At 42.9% G+C, this 18,473-nt stretch overlaps 1 protein-coding gene across 1 annotated transcript in view; it reads right to left on the reverse strand.

Annotated features, from left to right (window-relative positions):
• The window catches only part of DLD (dihydrolipoamide dehydrogenase), a 208,998-nt gene that overhangs the window by 168,236 nt on the left and 22,289 nt on the right, over positions 1–18,473 (reverse strand). The window contains exon 2 of the mRNA XM_069229823.1: positions 2,046–2,124. Coding sequence (XP_069085924.1) covers positions 2,046–2,124 — 79 coding nt within the window. The remainder of the gene's footprint in view (positions 1–2,045; positions 2,125–18,473) is intronic.

Below are 18,473 nucleotides of genomic sequence, written 5' to 3' on the forward strand. Positions count from 1 at the left end.
GACTTCAGTAGCCTTGCAAGACAGGGGTGTTTGAAGTAAAACTGGAAGTAGGACGCTTTATCTAGAAAAGAAAGTTTGTGTAGTGCAAAGAGAGAAACAGCATGTCAGTGTACGAATGTCAACGCTGCTCTTAAGTTCACTTTATTTGAAAGACACCCTGGTAAGGCAATGTCCAGAAACCAACGGGACTTCCCATGAAAAGTACCCAAACGCAGTCCAACGGTGTTGTACTGTATTTCAGATTCGGCCCTCTGAAGGCTACAGCAGCTCTTAAAAAACGACAACATCCAAAGCCAAAACTTCAAAAGCTCCAGAGCACTAACAGGACCAACCTGTGACAGGTATCCGACCAGCAGGTCCACAACAGCGACACAATTTCAGATCTGTGGTGCAGGGAGGCACCCCTTTCTTCAAAACAATGATAAAGTCTCTTTTTGGATTAGGACTTTTTTTTTTTTACTTCCGGAGACTTTCAGGTGGAACAAGCCAATTGCTGTATTCAAACAGCACTCCATCGGCCTCAAATCGTGTCTATGTTCGTATCGGTCTAACACTTCCACAGACTATCAGTGGCGATTTGTGCTTTTTGTTATTATTTTCATTTAATATCTCAATCTCTCCTTACTGATTTTTTGGTCTTCTTTCATTCATGAAATGTTCTTCTTTATTGCGAGTTTGGTTGGTGAATTTTACTGTGTTTTGTTTGTCTTTTACTATTGTGCATTTACTGGTTAAATACTTTACACATTGCCTTTGATTTAAGCCTGAGTACTTGGTGTCATGTTACCAGTATTGAACACATGTTTATTTTATTTAGTTTGTGGGTGTTATCTAGCAGGTGGTGGCTTTATTCTTTGGGGCAAACGCTTGTCCACTACAAATAACGACTGTCCTACAATATTTATATAGTGTCTCATGTCAAAATTAAAGGTGCATGAAAATCTATAAAAAGACAATGTTTGTGATCACAAGACACAACAGCAAAAATTACTCATTAGTCATCTGTCAATATTTAATGGACGAACAGCATAAGAAATAAGGCTTGCCTGTGTTGCACTGAATGTTCACATGTGCAAGAATTGAAGAATAGTATGAATGAAAAAAATTACATGACTGGTCAAGCGTGTTCTATGTATAACAGCTGTGAACCCACTTTTCACATTTTCGACTATTCAACATTGCATAAAACACCTGCCAAGTTTATTTACCTGTGTCATTTTGCATGCCAATGTACTATTAACATGTTCGAGTTCTCTTGCCTCATTTCTGTGCTGCGCCAGGCAGAGAGAGAATTTTCAATTATGCTATCTCAGTGTCTGCACCCTTCTCCTGAGAAAGTCATGCACCTGTTAATACCATTATCTAAAGTTTCTGTTGCTCATCATGTGAATCATATATGTGAAGAAAAAGCATGAAAGTTGGGTACACTTGAAAGGGGATAACAATAAAAACTCAATTGCTTGATGAGGAGAAGCTCTCTCTCACTGGGCAGTGATAAGACTATTTTTCCTTATGTTTTCATAATAAATGTCATAATTAACAGCTCTGAACTACAGAAAGAAATAGAAAAAGTTGGAAAGAAATACTATGCAGGGAATAGCACAATCCTGGGTAAAAAAAAGGGCTGACAATATGATTTAACCAGAGTAAAAAAACTGTCTCACTCAAATGTATTTTTGAGTCACAAGCAAAAAAAAGTTGCTGATATTAAATGAAACAATTTTGACATAACTCATAAAAGCACGTATGCATGGATGTGTCCTATTCTAAAGGAGTATGACAATGTTTTATGAAAGCTGTGTTTGTAAACATTAGTGAACGATAGAAAGCGCCCCGTTTCATCCTCTGAGTCTATAAATGATTTGCCGTTGACACAAGCTACTCAAAGTGAAGCCTCAGTACTGCATTGATCTCCTCTACTTAGCCATTCTTGCAACCACACTAAATGTATTTGCCTTTTATTTTATGGTTCTTTCATAGGTATCATCAAAGAGAATATGGAAAGTTTTTAGCCACCTTAGAAATGCAGAAAGCAATATACTTACACGGCTGATCGGAGTATGTTCTCGATGTTGCGGGAGAAAGCCTCTGCACCCCATGGGAAGCACGCACAAAGTAACTTCTCTAAAGGATAACACAAAAGAAATTATGTGGAGTTATGAACTGTTCAATAACCTCTAATATAGCATGTTTTAAAGAAACAATTCCTTTTTTGTTGCTGTTTATTTGGCTCACCTAACTTCATCTGGACACTGCATTAGCATAGTTATGGGTAGGACCTATCATTTAATATCTAAAACTGATTGTGTTTCATGTGATTTATCTGTGATCACTGTTTTTAGGTCTCATCTACTAGACAGTGCATGCGTTGTCTATTGTGAGACATGCTGTGGGCTTACCGAGAACATACAGGAGCTTAGAGCCCGAATACTACTTGCCACTTGTTGGTTTACTTGTCACTCATTTGCCTACTTCTTATTCGTGTCCCAACTTGTCAACCTTGTGTTTGTCCCACCCATAGAGCATAACCTCTTTATGCTTCCAGAGTTTGCTTTTAAGGCTGTATTGTTTTCTTTTGGGTTAAGGATTCCATAGGAGTACTTGTGTTTTCGAACTGCCTCTCCTCACGTACTTCTGTCCCACTGCACACTGTTTTGCTCTCTGTTGCCTGTGTGCTTCACACTGGCCCCTCTATGTTGTGCTCATCCTCATGTACTTCCAACCCATTGCTTTCTCGCATGCCTGTTTCTCTACTGCATGTTGTTCTGTTTCATCCATTTTCTCTCCCCAGGACTCTACTTTGCTATCTTCGTGTAGCCTGCTTTCCCACAACCTGTACCGCCAAGTTGTTTTAGTAAAATATCTATTCGGTAGCATACCATTTTGCTGAATTTCATCTGTAAAATAGCAATCGCCTTAAATTCTTTTTCAATGACAGAATATTTCCAACCAAGATAGGAGGCAATATGGCATTATCTGTAAAGTGTTCAGAATCAAGATACATCTTATAACTTGATACTTAGACCCTCCAGTGGTCTTTCTAATGGCAAAGAATTGAAAGTTGTTTGCAGTAGCTATATATGTTGATGTGCTGACCCTTGATATAGCCAACAGACTTTATACCAACATGAATCTGTGGTTGAGTTTTCAGGTGCAGGTTCAGTGCTGTTGGCCTAAGTGCCATTGTTACCCTTTCCGGTGCATCATCAAGGCAGATTCAAGGATCACTAATCATAGCTACTCTCTCACAAAGGCTTGACATCTATCCATGATAGGATGTAGGCTTTCTTGCATACTGTATAATGGTGATGCACAGTTAAAACAGCTTCAGCCCACACCTCAGATCTGTAAATTGCTTAATCAGACTCTCTCAATCATTTGCTTTTAGAGGAAGGGGTACTGATAACACAGTGACATGGTTAAGACTGAGAATGTGCTAAGCACCCCATACTCCTACCCCACCAAAAAAACATTAATACTTCGAAAACAGTCTCCACTGGCAATGGCATTAGACCAGTTCAATATTTTGTGGGAGCAGGAGACTTCAATGTAGACACCCATTCTAACATGGAAGGCAATCAAATAGTGAAAAGCAAAACCTACTAAAGCTGATGTTTTCACAGGATCCGACTATTATTGCCTTAGAAACATTTGAAACCTATCGCTAGGGGCCACGTAGTCAGTTATAAAGTATTGTAATGCACTACACAATTTGCCTTCTGCATGGTTATTAAAGCTCCTGAAAAAAATATTAAGCCAATAAACAATGAATGTAAATTACTACGCGTAACTCATCATATAAACACCACTACCCTACATATGGCCAGGAGAGTCAAGCTCCAATTCCTGTGTGTGGAACAGAAACTGCAAATCTATATGCAAAACCTAATATTAGAGTGGCCAGACATCTCTTCATAGATCTCTCAAACTTATGTCCACTGGATGGTCTTTTAAAGGTGATGGTACTAGGCACTAGAATCAACTTTCTTTTGCAGCTTACAAAGCAACTGTTATTGAAATTCAGAAACATTTTACATTTACCGCACCATCTATCAGTGTAGTAGATGCACTTATTTTACAGTAACAAGCATGAGCAAATTACTTTTTTGTGAAATCAAAAAATGTCACAGCCACAGTTGATGCGAAGCCAATAGAGTGGCAGAAAATGACTTAACTGAAAGTACAATCGTGATCATTGTAAACAATTCATTGATTTAGGTCCAATGCTGCTAGCTTTGCCCACCCATCTATCATTATTGCCTGGTCATTTGCAAACGACAAGTGGAGACATGCAAAGCTCATGAAATACCACTATAGTCACACAGCACTTACACACATGAAAGAAAACACTCAATTGTACAAAATTAAAGTTACTTTCTTTTTGGAACACAATACCACAAAATACTAGAAAGGTAACCCACCCTTAGGAGGTAAGTAATACACTAGATATGTACACTAGTAATCAGAAATAGGCATAAAAAACAGTAGAAAACAGTGCAAATAGCAATAACCAATATTGACCCTAGGGGAAGCACAAACCATATACTAAAAAATGGAACGCGAACAAGGTACCCCCACCTAGATAAGTAAAATGTGTGGAGGAGTAAAACACTGGCTTTTTCCCCAAACCACTCAAAGGAGGAAAAGAAGAAAAAGAAGACATCCAGACAAGACTGCAACAAAACCAGTGGTGGATTCCGGAAGAAAGAAGAGTTGTGGAGAGAGGGGACCAGGTCCAAGAGTCACAGTGGAGTCCAGGAGGAGTAGAGGCTACTACCCACCCAGCTGTGGATGCAGGAGTTGGTGGTTGGTGATGAAGAACAGGTCAGCACTACAGCCTTGGAGGCGGAGAAGAGTTCCTGATGGGTGCAGATGAAGCCCCACACTGGACGGAATATTGCAGATGGGTGTCGGTGCAGGAATTCCACCAACAAGCCTTGTCAAAGGCAAACTCGTGGTTAGTGGAAAAGGGGTGCTGCCAGGAACGAGGAAGGCCCCGGAGGACTCAACCAAGGAGGGGGAGCCACAGGGGACCTTCAGAGTCGCAGAGATTCCACAGGAGCAGAGGCAGCACCCACAGGAGTCCCACAGGACGGGGACATGAGTGACTTCCTGACACCTGGGGTGAAAGGGTCCCTTTGAAGATCACTCGATATATTTTTAACCACAATTTGTATATATTATACATAATACTTGGCACTATATTTATTTCACGTTTGACTGTGCTGTTTGTCTGGGAGCACCTATATAACAATATATTGATTCATGTTTATGTTCAGAATCAAAGGAAATGTTGCTCGAATAAAATTCTTTTAACCTTGCTAATATACATATAATATATATTTTTGCCGTGGAAGCCAAGGGCTATACTTCCCCCTTGGGTCCAGAAACAACTTGTTATATTCACATACCTGGGCCCTGGGGTTACTGGGTTGGCCTCATTTTCTTTGAATACACCCTATTCCTGGGGCAGATGAGCTAATAGATACACTGGCATCTGCCAAGTATCTAAGCACCTTTGACTTGACTGCAGGATATTGGCAGATCAAATTGTTACGGGATGCATAACCAAAAACTGCATTCTCAACCACAGGAGGATATTATCAATTTGCTGTTATGCCTTTTGGTTTGAAAAATGCACCTGTCACTTTTCAGAGGCTGGTGAATACAGTCCTCCAAGGTTTGGAAGCCTATAGTGCGCCTTTTTTGATGACATAGTTGTCTTTAGCTCCACCTGGGATGACTACCTGGTCCACCTATGGAACGTTTTGGAGGCTCTGCAAAAAGCAGGCCTCACTATCAAGGCCTCTAAGTGCCAGGCAGGGGAAGGTTGTATATCTGGGCCACCTGGTAGGTGGAAGTCAGATTCAACAACTGCAGGGAAAGATCTAGACTGTTTTAGAGTGGACTCCCCGTACCACAAAGACCCAGGTGAGAGCCTTCCTAGGCCTCACTGGGTATTACAGGAGGTCCATCAATAATTATGGCTCCATTGTAGCCCCTCTTAATGACCTCACATCTAAAAAGAGGCCAAAGAAGGTTTTGTGGACAGCTAGCTGTCAAAAAGCCTTTGAGGACCTTAAACAAGCCATGTGCTCTGCACCAGTGCTACAAACCCCTGACTACTCTTCAGGGGTACGGGTGGGGACAGTTCTTTCTCAGCTCAACACTGAGGGCCAGGATCAACCAATTGCTTTTATCAGCAGAAGGTTGACCCCTAGAGAGAAGCATTGGTCAGCTATAGAAAGGGAGGCCTTTGCTGTGGTCTGGGCCTTGTAGAAGCTGAGACCATACCTGTTTGGCACTCACTTCATTGTTCAAACAGATCACAAGCCCCTTCTATGGCTAAAACAAATGAAGGGAGAAAACCCCAAATTGTTGAGGTGGGCCGTATCCCTACAGGGAATGGACTATACCGTGGAACATAGAACTGGGAGTAACCACTCCAATGCAGATGGACTCTCCAGATATTTCCACTTAGACAATGAAGACTCATCTGGGCAAGGTTGGCCTTCTTGTCCTTCGTTTGAGAGGGGTGGGGAGGATGTTGTGTAGGAAACGGCACTCTTTCTTGGCATGTTTAACCCTTTTCTGCCTGTTGTCAGTATGTCTGCCTGTGTCTACTGGATCTAACCAGGACCCCAGTAGTTTGCTCTCTCCTCTAAATTGTACCTTTTTCTTCCCACAATTGGCATACTGGTCCCACCATGTAAGTCCCTAATATATGGTACTTAGGGGGATCCAATGGGCTGTAGCAATTATTCTGCCACCCACAGGGAGCCCACACAAGGGGTTCTGCAGGCCTGCCATTGCAGCCTGCGTGAAATGGGTGCATGCACCCATTTTCACTAAAGGTCACTACAAGTCACCCCTATGGTAGGCCCTCTCAGCCCAGAGGGCAGGGTACGGGTACCTGTGTGTGAGGCACCCCTGCACTAGCACTTTGGAAGTGCGGGGAAGCCATTTTACGTGCGTACTGGACATAGGTCACTACCTATGTCCAGCTACATAAAAGCTACATAAAAGTAACTCCGAACTTGGGCATGTTTGTTATCAAACATGTAAGAATCATACACCAATGCGGTTGCAAGTATGATTCCATGTACTCTGGAGGGTCCTTAGGGGACCCCCAGCATTGCTACCACCAGTTGTAAAGGGTTTTCTGGGCAGCCCAGTTGCTCCCACCCCTCAGACAGGTTTCTGCCCTCCTGCTGCTTCATCTAATCAAGCCCAGGAAAACCGAACAAAGGATTTCCTTTGGGAGAGGGAGGTAACACCCTCTTCCCTTTGGAAATAGGTGTGACTGGCTTGGGAGGCATAACCTCCCCAAGTCACTGATTTTCTTTGAAGGGCACATTTCATGCCCTCTGTGCATAAACCAGTCCACACCTGCTCTGGTGTGAAACTGGACAATGGAAAGGGGGGCTCAGGCTGCGAGACGTGGACACCGCAAAGCCGCTGCACCGCCCCCGTTATGGGCGAGAAGATACTGGGAGGGTCACTGCTTATGGGAGAGCCTCTCGGAGTTTTGATTTCGGGAAATAACTGGGGCTGGTGCCACGCTACGAGAGGGCCGTGCTAGGGAAGACACAGGCACTGCCCCTCAAGGCAGCAGTTCATGGAAGCTGATCCTCCCAGCAAGACGTATACTCTGCCTGGTAGCAAGAGAGAATGATCGCATGTGCTCGATAATAAGGGAGATATTGAGCGGAAACTGGTCAGAGTGGTCAGTGGGTTGCATGGCATGGTGCCAAAGAGCGTGAATATCACTGGAGGGAAGGCAGAGAAAGGAGATGGCGTCACTATAGAAAGCCACCAAACAGGCAGGATTCGTCAAACGTGCAAAAGACGGGAGCAGTGGTTGCCCAGCATGCAGGCGGTCCGCTACAGGACCGAGCAAATTCAACAGCAAAATTGATGGGGGGGGGGCCTTAAGGACAGTTTGAGCATTGGAAGGGTGGTTCAGTCAGAGCAAAGGGCCAAGAGTAAGCCACAGCCCACACTATTACTAACTTTTTTTGAATGGTGGCCAAGAGATTGTTAACACTGAGCCCTTACCCCCATTTGAAGGTGCACTAATTACTGCAAAGGATAATCAAGAGCTAACAAACCCACCGGGGGAGCGGTCACAAGCAAGTGTGGAACTATCAGAGGATTAGGAGTTTGACAAGCTATCCCGGGAGGGGAGACTGATGGACGAGCCCAGAAGACGGGCTGTAATGATATGTGAGTTTTGACCATTTACTCCATTGTTGCACTTACCCTAGCTTCATTCTGCCTATTGACTTTATTTTAGCATTAGACACTGCCTCGTTAAAAGCTGCAAGTAGTTTTCCACATTGTACAATGTTCACGTTTTTAATCTTCATGTTTTCTTGCCACCAAGGGCTTAGGCTGATAATGCACTCAGATGGCAGGGAACGGACTTGTTTTGAATTGGCACATTGGGATGTTGGCCAAGTCCTGACGTGTTATTTTCAAAGCAGGCCTAAAGCAATCAGCATTTTTGGAATAAATAAACTTCTGCGGGGAGAGTGATGTTCTAAACTTTTCCTCTCTTGTTTGTTCAAAGTATAAGAGGCGGACCAGATGGACCGGGGACAGAGAATGTTTGCAGATCTCAGGCACATCCAAGAAGCTGGAGTGTGCCATACTTCCCGTAAGGATAATTGATCTCTCTCTCCTCGATCGATTCTGGGATCCGGCGATCTGATGCTCAATGGGAGGGAGATGAAGCAGTGATGCCCTTTCCTCATAATGATGCATATTTTTTACTTCATTATTTGCTTTGCATTATAATATAGATATATATATTTGCTGTGTATAGTGCAGTGAAGAATCAATTGTACATTCTTACATTTCATTGCTGTGACCATTTTTGAACGTGTGCTTTCAGCATGCTAATCTCCTTTTAGGAACCTTGTGTAGTGAAATAATAAATGTCTTCTTTGGTCTAAGAAGCACATTCCAGAGATTTCTGTCACTGCATGAGTGTTTCAGCTTGGTCATTAGCGAAGCAAAAGATTTTGGTGTAGTCGGCAGTCTAAAAGGAGGTTGGAAGTTATAACTGTACGATTTAAAAGTAAAACTATGTTTTTATTCAGTTAAGGGACACACCGCAAACTTTTTCTGAAAATACATGCGAAATTAAAATGCCTTATGATGTCCTGGCAAATGTGTTCTTGTTTATCAGGACTTTCTAAGTTTTGGGATGGGTGCTTGGATAAAACAGAATTAATAACTGTGCTTACATGTTTGAAAAAGGTGCTTTTTTAATGAAATGATGTCCCTTTTGTTCTTGAAAGGAGGGTTTGGATACGATTATCTGCTTACAAAAACATGCATGAGAACTGTAAACAGAAGCTGAGAAAAAGAAATGACAGCAACAGCTTGTTACTATATTGTCTTGTCTGAATAAGTTATTACAAGATAAGGCGGATATCTACCAAGCCGTCACAGGGACAACTGATTTTTCACATTCCAGTAATGAGGCGGTTAAAAAAGGTGGGGGCCAGTGTGAGCTACACAAGCAGAATGTAGTTCGTGCACAGACAATATTTAGGCGAAAAATACAGAGTAGCCCACAGAAATTGGCATGAGTTGAAATGCATTCTTTTAAAAGATTACACCTAGCAGGAAGTTAAGGATGTTAACGATATATTCACGGAGCTTTTGCAGAGTGAAATGTGGCCAGGACATAGAGAGATGTTGCTGCAGGTAAAACAACAGATTTTGGAGTTTGCTACTTCTTGCACTAAACAAGAGACACAGCGATTCATGGGATTGTTTGATTTTTGGAAACAGCATGACCCTCATCGGAGTAAAATCTTAACCCTTTGGTACAACATGTCAAGAAAAAAACAGTTTGAATGGGGTGAAGTACAGCAGTGTGCTTTTGATTTGGCAAAAGAAATAATTCAACAGGGTTTGGACTTGTGAACAGTGCAGGAAGGAGATATTGTGTTGCATGTAACTATCCAGGGACAATGTGTAGATTGGAGCAGGTGGCAAAAGCAGAGAAGAAAAGGAGTGTCCCTGAGGGTTTGGACTAACAAAATGATCTGATGGGACTTTGAAAAACTGGAGTGAGCATTCAACTAAAGCCCTCCAGATTCTGAATAACAGACCATGACAAAATGCTGAAACTGCCCGATGCAAATGTTTAACCTGATACAACCACATGTGGCCACCAACACCATTGTATACCGGGAAATAAAACCTAGAGATTCAGCTCCTTACACAGCCACACCAGAATCTGCAGGTCTTGACCTACGTGCTTACAAAATTGCCCAACTTGTCATAAGTCCAGTGTATGGAGGATTGATGAGGAAGTGGACTGCATCTCCCCTCCTGACAGTACAAGAAAAAGGAGGTTTTGGTCCAACTGACAAAAACCATGATGCTAAGGTGTGGACGAAATCCCCAAATGGCCCTCCAGAACCTGCAGAAATTAGAGCCAATGGCCCAAATAGTGTCCTGCTGATCATAAAACAAGGAAAGGAAAAAGGAGCACATTTCAGCTGACAAATGTTATTTGCAAGAAATCATACTTTTCTTTTACAGATCATACTACAACTTGCCTCTGACCATGAGTGTGCCAGGTGGTCTCCTTGCGGTGTGTGCGTGTGTGCAGTTGGGTGAGACATCACCCCCAACTGAACCTGACTGATTGATGATGTTGCGCAACACCCTTGCTGCTTTCTGAAGGGCAAAACCTATGGATCCATTTGGCGCTAATTGTGCTTCATAGATCAAAGTTCTGCCTGGGAATAATGCAGAGTACCATGGATGTTCTATCAACCTGTTTGATTGCAATTCTAATGGAACAAACAACATGGCTTGTTATCACCTGATGACTGCTGCCGAGCATATTAAGCATGTTTAAGTTGCCAGCTGGTTGACTATTCTCTTATGGTAACCTCACTTTTACTTACATTTCAGCAAACCTTGCAGGTGGACCGTGTACCTTTGCATGATTAGGACTCATGATGTTTCCATCTAACTCTATACCAACTTGTTATCCTAGAGACACTATTCAATTAGTTATTATCCCAATTAAAATATATAAGCTTCAGTCTTTTTTATTGTAGGTGTGCCTGGTTTAACTGTTTATAATATCAATACGTTAATCCCACTTCCATTGTTTATAGTGATTGCTCGTCATTTCATTATGTTGCTGTGTACAATGCATACCTGTTTTACTTGTAATTTTTTTCTTATTTTTTTTTAAGAGAGAAGTTGACTTTAGGACTATAGGGTTTGAGTTGCTGGTCAAAAGGGTGGAATGTAACGATATGTGAGTTTTGATCACTGACTCCATGTTGCACCTAGCTTAGCATCATACCGTCACATTAGTGACCACCAGCTTCATTCTGCCTATTGACTTTATTTTAGCATTAGACACTGCCACGTTAAAAGCTGCAAGTAGTTTTCCACATTGTACAATGTGCACAAGTTTTTATTCTTCGTGCTTTTTTCCCACCAAGGGCTTAGGCTGATAAGAATGTACTCAGACGGCAGGGAACGGACTGGTTATGAATTGGCACCCTGGGATGGTGGCCAAGGGCCAACATGTTATTTTTAAAGCTGGCCTAAAGCAATCAGCATTTTTTAATAATAAACTTCTGCAGGGAGATGGATTTTCTAGACTTTTCCTCTCTTGTTTGCTCAAAGTATAAGAGGCCGAGACCAGATGGACCGGGGACAGAGAGTGTTTGCAGATCTCAGGCACATCCAGGATGCTGGAGTGTGCCTTCCTTCCTGTGAGGATAATTGATCTCTCTCTCTCCTCGATCGATTCTGGGATCTGATGCTGAACAGAAGGGAGATGAAGCAGTGATGCCCTTTTCTCATGGTGATGCATATTTTTTAATACATTATTTGCTTTGCACTATATTAGAGATACATAAATGTGCTGTGTATATTGCAGTGGAGAATCATTTGTACATTCTTTCATTTCATTGCTGTGACCATTTTTGAATGTGTGCTTTCAGCATGCTAACCTCCTTTTAGGAGCCCTGCATAGCGAAATATTAAATGTCTTCTTTGGACTAAGAAGTGCATTCCTAGATTTTTTTGTCAGTGCATGACTGTTTCAGCTTAGTCATTAGTGCAAGCAAAACACGGGCGGAACTGCCTGAAGGAACCACTGGGGCAACCACTAATGTAGGCATACAACCACAGGCAGATTTATTTTTCAATGGAAGTACACAAGACATATGTAGCATTGTTGACGAACCCCTGAAACCTTCCGATAAGGAAATTTACTTCGGGAATAGGAAGGAGCTACGTCCAGTCGACAGAAGTTCATGGAGCTGAGATAAGAAAGACTGAGTGGGGCGGGAAGAGTACAGACTGGCCCAAAGAGGGTGCTGAGAAGTTCTGTTCTTTAACTGAAGACTCAGAGGCCTTTAGTAGCGACTGTAATCCAAGCGATGACGAAGGAAGTATTTCAACTGGCTCCGAGAGCTTATCATCAGCTACAGGCCCAACGGTAAAGCAACAACAGCAACAACGGAGGTGCACAAAATCAAGAATGGGGTTACCAACTGGAGAGGGCAATTTGGAACAGTGCATGCAGCACGCAAATGGGATTATTCTGGGATCAGTATTTCTAGCCAAGAGGGGCTAGGAAACTATACTATCTCCCATAAAGTTATTAGGCAAAAATAGTACAGAGGATCCCACAGGCCATACAGACAAAACTATGTTGCAACTGATATATAGTACAATAAAAGAACTACAAACTGAAACGCGAATGGAGAGTCGGAGAGCACGATTGGCTATCAAACAACTGCAGGCCTCGATACGTAAAGTGGCAAAAACCTGCGTGGAAATTGAGGAAAAATTAAACACAATGGAGAGCAGAATCTCTACAACAGATGCAGAAACCGAAGGACTAAAGGAACAGGCAGAAACCCATGGGGGGCAGCTAACCGACATCATGTGGAAATTGGAAGATTACGAAAATCGACATAGGAGGAACAAGTTACGCTTCTTGGGCATAGAAGAAGGGGTTTAGGGAAATGATATAAAGGCATTTATGGTCAATCATTTACGTAAGGTCTTCCCAGAACTTACGAAATAGGATTGGGAGGCGGAAATACAAAAAGTTCATAGATTTCCTCTAGTTAGGCGAAAATAGTACAATCCCGAACCCAAACACCCAAGAGCCATACTGGTCTTCTTTGGCAACTATCTGCTAAGACAAGCTATCTTCGAAAAGGCCCGACCAGGTGCCACTCGATTTATTGCCAATCTCACTTTTTTCACACAACTAGACTTTTGCTATGTGACCGTAGAGTGTAGATGGATGCTACGACAACTGATTAAGCTGTACCAGAATTCTTGGGGGGGAGGGGGTTTGAGGCCTTTTTGTTAGCTCCAGCACGGTTGAAAACGATAAAGGAAAAATTAGAGTTTTTAACTCAGAGATCCAGGCAAAGGAGTATTTGAGTGAACTGATGCAAGAAAATTTGCAAAGAACGTGAGTAGTGACAGAAAGGACATTAACTGGCAGCAAGATTCAGTGTTGATAATTATGGACTATGGTGTGAGCACGTTCTGGTGGGGGGCTGTGAGCGGTACGCAGTGAATCATCACTCAGACCATTGGGTGTCAAATTGCTCCATTGATTGGGGCGGGGTGGAAAGGGTGGTGATGGAGGGGTGGGGGGGGGAGAGAGGGGGCGGAGCTTTAGCTATCGGCTTCCTCAGGAGAATTTGTTTTGGCTTAACAGAACTTCAAGCAACTGCAATAAGGAATCCCTTTTGTATGTTTTCCAGAATTACCAGTATATATATATATATATATATATATATATATATATATATACACACATATACACATATATATTAACAAACACTTTACTTTGCAGACTTGTCAGTCTTAGAGACAAACCTAAGTGCTCAGACTAATTCCTAGGGACTGTCATTTAGAAAACTGAACCTCGAGAATGAGTTTTCATTTCCAGTAAAAGACAATAGTGGTTTGTATATTTGTGAACTTTTGAACTGTTCTCCAGAGAACCTTGGAAACCTCTGACTCCTGAAGAAAAGAAGATATTAAGTTAACATTGTTGTCTTAGAGAGAGGCTAGTCTCTCAAAAGACCCAGGTTAGGAGAACGATTTAATTGGGTGAATGTGAATGGCTGAACAGCTGAATGCACAGTAGAAATGTACTTATCTATGCTCTTATCACCCAACTGCAGGTCCTTCCTTTAAAGAAATCCCAATAAGAAGAAAGGTGCATGTTTTTAGAGACACACAAGGAATATCCTTTCTTCAAGTGGGAAACACAGGCAGGAACTGGATCTGGAGGCGGTCTCTTTTTCATTCCCCTCTCCCCCTAGCGGATGCAGAGTTCAGATAATCAGTTAAAGTCTGAGCACGCATCTGTTGGAGGGAGCTGGGTAAAAGGCATCTGCTCCTGTGCAAGTTTGATTTAATGGGTAATCTCCTGACAATAGGCAACCGAATGCCCGCTTACAGCTGATGGGAGGGCAATCTGACATACAAATTGGGTGGGGGACCAGGCAGGGGTGTCCGTGCTCTCCACTACTGTTTGCATTATATATTAACCCCTTGCTTAAGCAGCTAGAAAAGAATCCAGCTATTTTACCAGTTAATATGTATGGATGTGACACTAAGATACTGACGTACGCAGATAATTTCGCAGTGATAACATCAAACCTGGATGAAGCTTTAAGGGAGATTGAGAAGGTGGCAAGTAATTTTGGTGACATTTCAGGGTATTTATTGAATAGGGAGAAGACCTAGTTGTTGGCTAATGAGTACATAACTACCCTCGATACTCGTAGAGTTGATCATGCAGTATATCTTAGTATAGACATCAGCCCCACTGTGGGACAAATAGTCAATTTAAACCTAACACCGATTTAATTGAAAGCTAAGCAAGACTTCAGTAGATGGAATAATTTGCATTTGTCTATAATGGGGCGTTGCAATATAATTAAAATGATTTTTCTCCCCAAGGTGTTATACCTGCTTCGGACAATTCCATTGGACTTTGAAAAGGCTTGGTTCACAGCAATGGATCAGCTAGTAACAAGATTTGTTTGGGCGTATGGGAAGAGCAGAAGAGCCAGCAGATTTATGTCTCTACCCCGAGAGAAGGGGGGATGGGCACTGCCAAACTTTAAATTATATCAATTGGGAGCCGCCTTCCAATGTATGTACCCGCTAATGGCAAGCAAGGGAGATGTAGCAAAGGAGGGATATCAGCCAAATATTTATGAATTATTAATCAGCCCGATAGCTAACAGGGGATTATTAACCTCAGTACAACCCAGCTACTACAAGAAAGTACAGTTTAAGGTGCTGGAAGCCGCTTTCAAATATTGGAATCCCTGGTGGAAGAAAGCTGCACTTGGCAGATTTAATCGGTATACGCCAACCCATAACAATCGATTCCTACCAGAGTTTTTTTATGATCTTTGTTTTGCAAAATGGAGCTTGTGGAGGGTCCTGAGGCTAGGTGATATGTATGAGGAATCTGTAATAAAAGTATTCGAAGACATGCGGGAAAGATATGGGATGGAGCAGCAGGAATTCTTTAAATACCTCTAAATAAGAGATTTTTTAGGCAAGAAGACTGGCAGGCCAGGTGAGTTCACTAAAAACCCACTTATGTAAATGATAATCTTCAAGGCCTAGCCGTCAATAAGCTCCCTGTATTTGTCATTCATATTAGAACAGCATGATGATCTTGAGAAATATAGTAAGAAGTGGGGATGTAGGCTTAATAGTGGGCGCATGAAATTTTATGAATCCCTGGAATTGGGGTGTACGATTCTAAATTCAGCAGCATTGCAGACACAGCATTATAAAAGACAATACACAACATATTATATCCCGGCTAAAATAGTTAAATGGGGGAGGATGGAGGGGACGTGGTGTCCAAGATGTTTGGCCCTGGTGGCAGATCTTATATATATATATATATATATATGTGTGTTTGCTGCTTGTATGAAATTGGAACCTTTAAAAGGGGAGGTCAAAAGGTTCTTAAAAGCAGTGACAAAGTATGAAATTGACGTTACGCCGGATATGCTGGTTTGGGGAATATTGTAAGAGGGAGGAATGGCAGGATTTAAATATTTCATCTTTATAGTTTTGGCAGTTAATCGAATCTGTGTCGCATCAGCATGGCTTGATCCACAACCGCCGTCATTTCAGCAAGTGCTGGGGCGACTTCTATCTGTATATCATCTTCAAATAGCACTCTACCAATGAAAAGGGGAAGAAGGCAAGACGTAATGGGCAGGTGATTTGGGGTGCTTCGGGGATTGGGTTAGGTAACGGACTGGCTATGGTAATTTGTAAAATTGAATGTATTTTATCTTTTCCCTTTTTCTTGGTGCTCTTTCTTTATTTTCAATGGGCTGAAGCACTTTATTCTGAACTTATTGTTTAAGCCACTGCACCTGATGGGAATTTATTTCCCTTTTCTTGTGTGCTGGTAATGAATGTCTCATTCATCCAGCAAAAAATAATGATTAAAAAAAAGGGAAAGTGGAGTAACCATTCCTCTGTCCATCACCACCCCAGGGGTGGTGCCGAGAGCTCCTCCAGAGGGTCCCTGGGTCCTGCCATCTTGTTTCCAAGGTTGGCAGGGAACTCTGGGAGAATCTGAGTGGCCAGGACGTCGGAAACCCCTCCTGATAAGTGCGTACCTGGTTAGGTGACCAATCCCCCTTTCAGGGATATTTAGGGTCTCTCTCTTGGGTGGGTCCTCAGATTCAGCTTGCAAGATTCCAGCAGGACTCCTCTGCAACCTCTACTTCGACTTCGGGCCACTGGAACCGCGACTGGGCCCTCGAGGAACTGACAAACTCTGCTACAACGAAGAAGACTCTTCTACAACTTTGTTTCCACGTCTCCTGCCAGCTTTGCCACATTTCCCAGGCCATGCATTCTCAGAAGACTGCAACTCTTCAGGCAGCACAAGAAGAAGGAGGAATCTCCCTTGGAGTGAAGGAGTAACTTCCCTGCAACCGTCAGGCACCTACAACAAGCGACGTCGGGCTGCATGGATCTCCTCTCATCTTGAGCTGCGTGGATCCTGCATCTCGGGTGGTGGTCTGGAATAGTCCTCTTTGCCAGCTGTCAACTTTGGTGGCGTTAAGCCTTTGACGTCCCATGCAGGACAGTACCCCCATTCACTGCGTCGCTTGCAGCTGCCAAAAGCTTGTTTGCATCTCCTCCAAGGGATCTTCAGGTTAAGTGTAGCTCTAGCCCCCAGCACTCCATCCTGCAAAGCACAGCCTCCTGTGAGGTTTCCTGAGGCATGGGATCCTCTTTTTGAGTGCTGTGTGGGCTTCTTCTGAGACTCCTGTGTCCCCGTCCTGTGGGACGCCTGTGGGTGCTGTCTCTGATCCTGTGGACTCTCTGCGACGCTGAGGGTCCCCTGTGACTCCCCCTCCTGGGTTGAGTTCTCCTAGCCATTGCAGCACCCCTTTTCCACTAACCGCAAGTTTGCCTTTGCCAAGAATTGTTGGTGGAATTCCTGCACCAACACCAGTCTGCAATCTTCCGCCCAGTGTGCGGCTTCATCTGCATCCATCAGGAACTCTTCTCCGGCTCCAGAGCTGACCTGTCCTTCATCACCGTAGACCGAATCCTGCATCCACAGCTGGGTGGGTAGTAGCCTTTACTTCTCCTGCACTCCACTGTGACTACTGGAATTGGTTCTCTCTCTATATGTCTTCTTTCTTCAGGAATCCACCACTGGTTTTCTTGCAGTCTTGTCTGGGTATCTTATTTTTCTTCTTTTACTCCTTTTGGGTGGTTTGGGGAAAATCCAGTGTTTTACTCGTGCATTCCTGGTCGCGGGGGAGGGGGTACTGTGTTACTTACCTCTGTAGTTTTCTTGTACTCCCAGCTCCCCTCTACACATTTTACTTAACTAGGTGGGGGTTCTGTGTTCGCATTCTATTTATTTAGTATATGGTTTGTGCTTCCCTAGAGTCACTATTGGTTATTGCTATTTGCACTGTTTTCTAACCAATTCTATATTCTATATTCTGAGTACTAGTGTATATATTTAGTGTATTACTTACCTCCTAAGGGTGAGATACCGGTCTAGTATTTTGTTGTAATCTGTTCCAAAAATAAAGTACCTGTATTTTTGTACAATCAATGTTTTCTTTCATGTGTGTAAATACTCTGACTACAGTGGTATTGCATGAGATTTGCATTTCTCCTAGATAAGCCTTGGCAGCTCAACCACAGCTACCTCTAGAAAGCCTGGCTTCTAGACACTGCCTACACCTCACTAAGAGGGGATACCTGGACTTGGTATAAGGTTTAAGTATCATAGGTACCCACCGCACACCAGGCCACCTTCCTACAATGCTATCATTCAATGGATGGGAAGGAGTACTGGAAACTCAAAAATGTCCAAAGCTCCTATGACGTAGCCTCCAAACCCCACCACCATAGGCTAACAAGAA

Source organism: Pleurodeles waltl, chromosome 4_1 (assembly GCF_031143425.1).
Source record: "Pleurodeles waltl isolate 20211129_DDA chromosome 4_1, aPleWal1.hap1.20221129, whole genome shotgun sequence".
Lineage (NCBI taxonomy): Eukaryota > Metazoa > Chordata > Amphibia > Caudata > Salamandridae > Pleurodeles > Pleurodeles waltl.